The sequence below is a fragment of the Myxine glutinosa genome, chromosome 3 (genome assembly GCF_964187855.1).
Source record: "Myxine glutinosa chromosome 3, kmMyxGlut1.1, whole genome shotgun sequence".
Classification (NCBI taxonomy): domain Eukaryota; kingdom Metazoa; phylum Chordata; class Myxini; order Myxiniformes; family Myxinidae; genus Myxine; species Myxine glutinosa.
In genome coordinates, this window is record NC_136263.1 from 62,697,104 (window position 1) to 62,703,785 (window position 6,682).

At 48.1% G+C, this 6,682-nt stretch overlaps 1 protein-coding gene across 1 annotated transcript; it reads right to left on the reverse strand.

Annotated features, from left to right (window-relative positions):
• Positions 1–45: 45 nt before the first annotated feature.
• On the reverse strand, positions 46–6,154 carry LOC137424035 (trophoblast glycoprotein-like). The gene is made up of 2 exons (XM_068111515.2): positions 5,521–6,154; positions 46–2,774 (listed from the first exon to the last, which is right to left on the reverse strand). Exons 1-2 carry the CDS (start codon positions 5,790–5,792, stop codon positions 1,874–1,876), a joined length of 1,173 nt encoding a protein of 390 aa, XP_067967616.1. The 5' UTR covers positions 5,793–6,154; the 3' UTR covers positions 46–1,873.
• Positions 6,155–6,682: the final 528 nt, after the last annotated feature.

The following is a 6,682-nucleotide window of genomic DNA, read 5'->3' on the forward strand; positions in this document are numbered from 1 at the left end:
TGCCCAACACCAGGGTTGTCCTTGGAATGCTGATTTTTTTTTTTTCGGTTGAGGTTTTACCTCCTCTGAATTAAATCCATGCTTGTAAGTTGTGAATCGACTAGTGCTAATGATATCCAGGGCCCGTAAAAGACTTTAAAAAAAATCTTTGCAGGCCTTTCTTGCTTCTGTTTGTCTATTCGTTCATCGTCAATTGTCTTTCAAACTCAATCTTTCTATTTCTTCTCTCACTTTTGCCTTTACTTCTTTCTCTCCTTGTCAGGAGAGGTTTTTGTATTTTCAGCCCCTTTGTGTTCATGTTGTTCTTTGGCTTGAAGTCAAGGTATTGTTTTTCTTTTCTCTCAAGTTTCACATTGACCATTTTATTGACTAGTCCTGAAGTCATAAACAGCACTGTGCAGTCTGTTGTTAATGTGAACTTGTAAAAATACATATCTATCACACACTGCCCCCTTTAGAATTGTGATCTATATTAATGTCCTGTTGAGATCCATCGCTACCTACCTTACGGTACCCCACCTCCTCCACTCACTAATTTATGGTTCTGCATTCCATCTCCTCCAAATGATATTTCATACCAGCTTTTCGTGCTTCCCACCAAGTCACCTTCCCACCATCACGTATGAAAATCTTTCACTTTGCTCTCTGTTTTCTCCATCAACTCCCTGCGTATTTCACTTAACATGCCTAACCCTGGTTACGCTGTGATGGCATGGTGGTGTCGTTAGGCCTAATTAGCCAATTCGAAATTCTGATTCACCAATAACACTCAGACCTATAACCCACTGCCGTGCCCACCATGCCCACTGGTGTGTACAGTTCAACCTGCTTCAGTGGAAGCTTGATACAAATAGTCACTGAAAGCAGATCCTACTGTTTTTACCACATTGCAGTGACCGCAGAAGCCTATGTTGTTCCAGGCAATGTTAGAAACGTGTTAATATATTTTTTTTCATTGGCATTTTTAATATCTGCTCCTCGCCCAGAGGGGCATACGTACAGCGCGAACACACCTGGCATGCACTTTGTGTGCTGGAATCGCCTTTCACGACGCACCCAGTTTCCATCTCGTGCTTTGTTTGAGGGATTGTGCACGTTTTGAGGGGTTGTTTCTCCATGCAAAAATCACACGTGCTTTCCCCCCCTACCCCACACCCTGTTGTAGTGCCCATGGCACACTCATTTGTGTTTCCAATGCAAACCCATTAGTAAAACGTTTGTTAGTCATATTAGTAGATGTATAGGAAAAATGCCCATTTAAAAGGTCTTTAGGAAACGAATGTTCATCATGCAACGTGCCACGAACCCGAATCCGTACGCTGGTGCTTTGGTGCTGAACGTGCAAATAGCATATTCTAAATGTGCATATATGTACACGTAGCCCAATCAGTCGTGAGTTCTTAACGAATTCTCACCATAGTGACTCGAACAACATTCATTAAGCATGTTGTCATTCAAAGGGCTTTGCGGTCAGCCCCTGCTTTGACCTGTAGGCACCAGGCCCTGCCATATTCTGTGCTTACTGTGCACAACAGCATGGAAGAATATATAAGGAGACTAGCAAGGTGGTGTCACAGATAATGATGAAGGAACATTCATCGGAAGCCTACACCGCATAGCACCTTGCAAAGCTGGTGAATTGAAAGTCAAAGGTCGTTGCTGCATCTGCTCATATCAACGTTCTCAAGGGGATTCCTTTAAGCAAGCCACCATACTTCCTTAATTGAGGGCCTTGAGGTAAACGATGAAAAATGCTTGGAGAGGATCTCCTCTACTCCCGACTCTCCCATGGTTTGAATTGTCCATAGGAGATTGTCCAAGGTTCAAGATGGTTATTCTCCATAACCTCAATGTAATGCTCCCTCCTCCTCTCTCACGCATGCACAGACGTGAGCTCTTCAGAGCCTCCTGCTAGCTGCGGTACCTCGTGTTCATACCGATAGTAGTAGCTGTTTGCCATGCGGTCAAGGCAGAACTCCCTTCCTTCAATCGCCCAACGCTTGATCCCCTGACGATTCAAGTAGAGTACCAGCAAGAATACCACACCAACCACTGCCAGAACCAGTCCCAGAAAAACGTATGAGGTTTGAAGTACAACGGGAAGCTGAGGGCCTAACTCACAAGAAAGGTCCGCTATGGTGAGTTGAGAAAGAATAGCTCCTTTAAGAATGGCAGGAGATGCACAGTGGATCTCTGCTAGGTCCTGGATCATATCTGAATGGTTCATAAGCCAGGACACAAAATCCCTCAACTCACAGTCACACACGAATGGGTTGCCAGAGAGACGCATGTGAACACCATTCTTTCCGGCTCTTTTGAGACCCTCCAGCTCTGCAACCGATACGCCTTCAAATTTATTGTTCCGCAGATCCAGGAACTCTATCTCCATTGCTTCACTAAAGGTAATGTTAGAAAGGGAGCAAAGAGAGTTGTATCTCAGGTCGACTTCGCGAAGCGTAGGAAGTTGGGTTAGAGTGAGTGACATCAGGTCGTTTCTTGAGAGGTCCAAGATACGCAAAAAAGGGGCAGAGAGAAGCCCATGGAGCACACCAGCACACTGGACGTTCTCACCATCTGGGCTCTTCTCGTGTTCATCATTTCCCTTGTCAGGCTTTTCAGACAGAACCCGTGACAGGTGAAGAGAGCTGAGATTGAGCAGTTCCTGTAGGGCACCAGGCGGCACGTTGCACAGGGGATTGTCACTCAAATCGAGGGAACGCAGAGCAGAGAGCCCAGAGAACAGGCCGGGCTCAAGCCGCCTCAGCTGATTTGAACTGTGTGGGAGGAGGTGGATGGGGGTGGATATAACAAGGTAGGAGTGGAATTTTAAAAAAAACTTGGGGAGAGAAGGATAAGTAGGGTTTCCGTGAAACACCACATCAAACCACTCAAGAAACACTCATGATCTGTATATCCTCATGTATATTATAATGGAACACATCAGCACATCTCAATCTCCACTACCACCACAATATCAGAACATCTTGATCTCTACTACCACCACTACCATATCAGCACATCCTGATCTCTACCACCACCATGTCTAGCACATCAAAGGTCTACCAAAATCACATCAAAGGTCTACCAAAAGCACATCTTGATCTCTAACATCAGCAGCATGTCTCGATATCCACCACAAGCATATCAGCACATCACCACAACCAGATCACATCTTGAGGTACACCACTACCACATCTCTTTCTCTGTCATCACCACATCAGCAGATCTCGATTGCCTCCACCACCATATCAGCAGTTCTCGAGTTGCACCTCCACTGCTTCAACAACCTCCATTGTTGCTTCAACATTACAACCACACCTTCAACAGTTTATCATGAACAACCACCATAACAACAGATCTCGATCACATCCACCACCATATCAGCAGTTCTCGATCTCAACCACCACCACCACATCAGCAGATCTCAAGTGCACCACCACTGCTTCAACAACCTCCATTGTTGCTTCAACAACCACACCTTCAACAGTTGATCATGAACAACCACCATATCAACAGATCTCAATCGCCACAGTGTCAGCAGATCTCAATCTCCACCATATCAGCAGATCTCGATCTCAATCTCCACCACATCAGCAGATCTCGATCTCCACCGCATCAGCAGATCTCAATCTCCACCACATCAGCAGATCTCAATCTCCACCACATCAGCAGATCTCGATCCCCTCCACATGAGGAGATCTCGATGTCCGCCGCATCAGCAGATCTCGATCTCCACCACATCAGCAGATCTCGATCTCCACCGCATCAGCAGATCTCGATCTACACCGCATCAGCTGATCTCGATCTACACCGCATCAGCATATCTCGATCTCACTGCATATCAGCATATCTTGATCTCACCGCATATCAGCATGTCTTGATCTCACCGCATATCAGCATATCTTGATCTCCACCACATCAGCAGAACTCTGTCTCCACCGCGACCGCATCAGCACATCTTGATGTCCACCTCATCAGCAGATCTCGATCTACATCGCATCAGCAGATGTTGATCTACACCGCATCAGCAGATCTTGATCTACACCACATCAGCAGATCTTGATCTACACCGCATCAGCAGATCTCGATCTACACCGCATCAGCAGATCTCAATCTACACCACATCAGCACATCTCGATCTCCACTGCATATCAGCATATCTTGATCTCCACCACATCAGCATATCTTGATCTCCACCACATCAGCAGGACCCGATCCCCACCACATCAGCAGAATTCGATCTGCACCGTATCAGCAGATCTCGAACTACACCGCATCAGCAGATCTTGATCTCCATCACATCAACAGAACTCGATCTCCACTGCAACCGTATCAGCAGATCTCGATCCTCCCCAGCCCCCCCCGCATCAGCAGATTTGCATCTCTAGCACCACCGCATCAACAAATCTCGATTGTCAACACCACCCTGACCCCCACCGCCCCAGTATCAGCAGGCCTGCGTCTCACTGCCACCACAATAGCAGGTCTCGATCTCTGCCTCCACTGCATCAGCAGATCTCGATCTACACCGCATCCACAGATCTCAATATTCACTGCATCAACAGATCTCGATATCCGCCTCATCAGCATATCTCGATCTCCACCGCATCAGCAGATCTCCATCTCCACTGCCCCCACATCATCAGATTTCGATCTTCACCGTCCCTCTCCCCACATCAATAGATCTCGATCTTCACCACCCCTTCCCCCACCCCGCCCCCCGCCCCTCACGACCTTCATCTCACCGCCATCGCATCAGTAGATCTCCATCTTCCTCACATCAGCACATCTCAATGGATCCTCACCACCATGGCATTAGTACATCACAAGCACCTCAGTACCTTTGCTCAGCATCTCAACTTCCACCATCAAAGCATCACATCTCGATCACATCATCACATCTCGATTATGGTGTTCTGGTCCACCATAACAACACCATATAACATCTCTATCTGCACGCTCACAGCACCACATCACATCTCGATCTCCACCATCACATCTCGATCTCCACCATCACATCTCGATCTCCACCATCACATCTCGATCTCCACCATAACAGCACTACATAACATCTCTATCTGCACCATCACAGCACCACATCACATCTCGATCTCCACCATCACATCTCGATCTCCACCATAACAGCACTACCTCCACCATAACAGCACTACATAACATCTCTATCTGCACCATCACAGCACCACATCACATCTCGATCTCCACCATCACATCTCGATCTCCACCATCACAGCACCACATCACATCTCGATCTCCATTCATTCATCTAAATGTCGTTGATCCCGCTCGAGCAATTTAAGCGCCTTGACTGCGGACAGGCCACATACCTCAAGCTAACTTTGAAAACGACCATGTGTACGCCTACCTCATGCTTGACTTCAGAATTACACATCAATGCCTTCTTCAAGCTAGACTTCGGAAGCACCTGTCTATAAGCCTACCTCCAACTGGATTTGGAAACACCTGTTTGTATTTCATGTAGGTTCACTACTTTTGCCTTACCTGACGTTGAGGGCAGTGAGCTGAGACATGCTCCGCAGACTATGCAGGTTCACGAGATCCCCTCCCGTGAGACTCAGAGTTTGAATGTAGCGGGGCAATGAACTTGGCGCCGTGGTAAGTCCGGAGCAACTCGCGGTCCGAGAGGACTCCAAGCACCAGCATCCCGCGGGACAGTCCGCTCCAGAGCCTGAGCCGATCCACGGAGCCACTTCCAGCACCAGCACCACGAGCAGGACAAGCGAACCACGAGCTCTGTGCCTCCTCGATTCCATGGAGCCAATACGATTTGAACGTCCCGGTATGTATTTCCACACTACCTTCCTCTTCCTCCTCGCTCTCCCTGTGTTTGTAAGTGATTGTCTGTCGGAGTGTCTGCGTCTGTCCGGTCCGCTCTCGAACTATGCGCCCCTCGCTTGTCCACGCGCTCAAACGCAAAGCCCGGTGCGAGGGGTGGAGCCTGTGAACGTTGCGGGAGCTGTGGGCGGAGCAACATCACATATGCGCCTTTTCATGGCTCTGGAGATGACTTACATACAGGCTTGCTGCGTTGGCTTTCAATTCGGCCGAAAACGTCTCTCTCAATGCACGTGCGAGTTCAAAGGAAGCCGGCTTCATTCTTAAACCCTGGTTCTGTGGCTCAGGAGGACCGGCTCGCCCGTAAGGTGCACCCCCCTGCAGATCCAAAATAGCTCTCGTGTGATGCAGCTGTCATCACCGCGGGGCTGAATCCAAAAACGTTTGTATTTGGGCGAAACCCACGTTAATTGCATCGTCCATCGGGTATAATCAGCCAATTCTTAAATTATTCACGTGGGAATGAGAAACGTGCATTTGTACAGGGAGCTTTGTAAGCGAAAGCGATGAATGCACACAGATGGCACAATGAACGACTTATTTGACAATCATAGCAAGGAAACCTGATGATGTACACAACCTAATGTGGATATGATTATATAAAGGATGCCAATGTATATAGGTTTTGAAGTCGGAATTCTACATGGGGTGGACGCGGGGCTCCATCTGGATGTCCTGGAGGAGAAGGAGCTCCGTCTGTATGTCCGGGAGGGGAGGAGGAGATTCATCTGGATGTCCTGGAGAAAGAGAAGCTCCGTCTGGATGTCCTGGGAGAGGAGGGGCTCTGTCTGGATGTCCTGGGAGAGGA

What these genes read in the sequence shown, in the direction of transcription:
- LOC137424035 (XM_068111515.2), bottom strand. Translation starts at nt 5,792, where the DNA reads ATGGAATCGAGGAGGCACAGAGCTCGTGGTTCGCTTGTCCTGCTCGTG. An exon ending in CTCACTGCCCTCAACGTCAG is followed by an intron (nt 2,775 to 5,520) that starts GTAAGGCAAAAG and finishes CCTCCCACACAG; the next exon opens with TTCAAATCAGCTGAGGCGGC.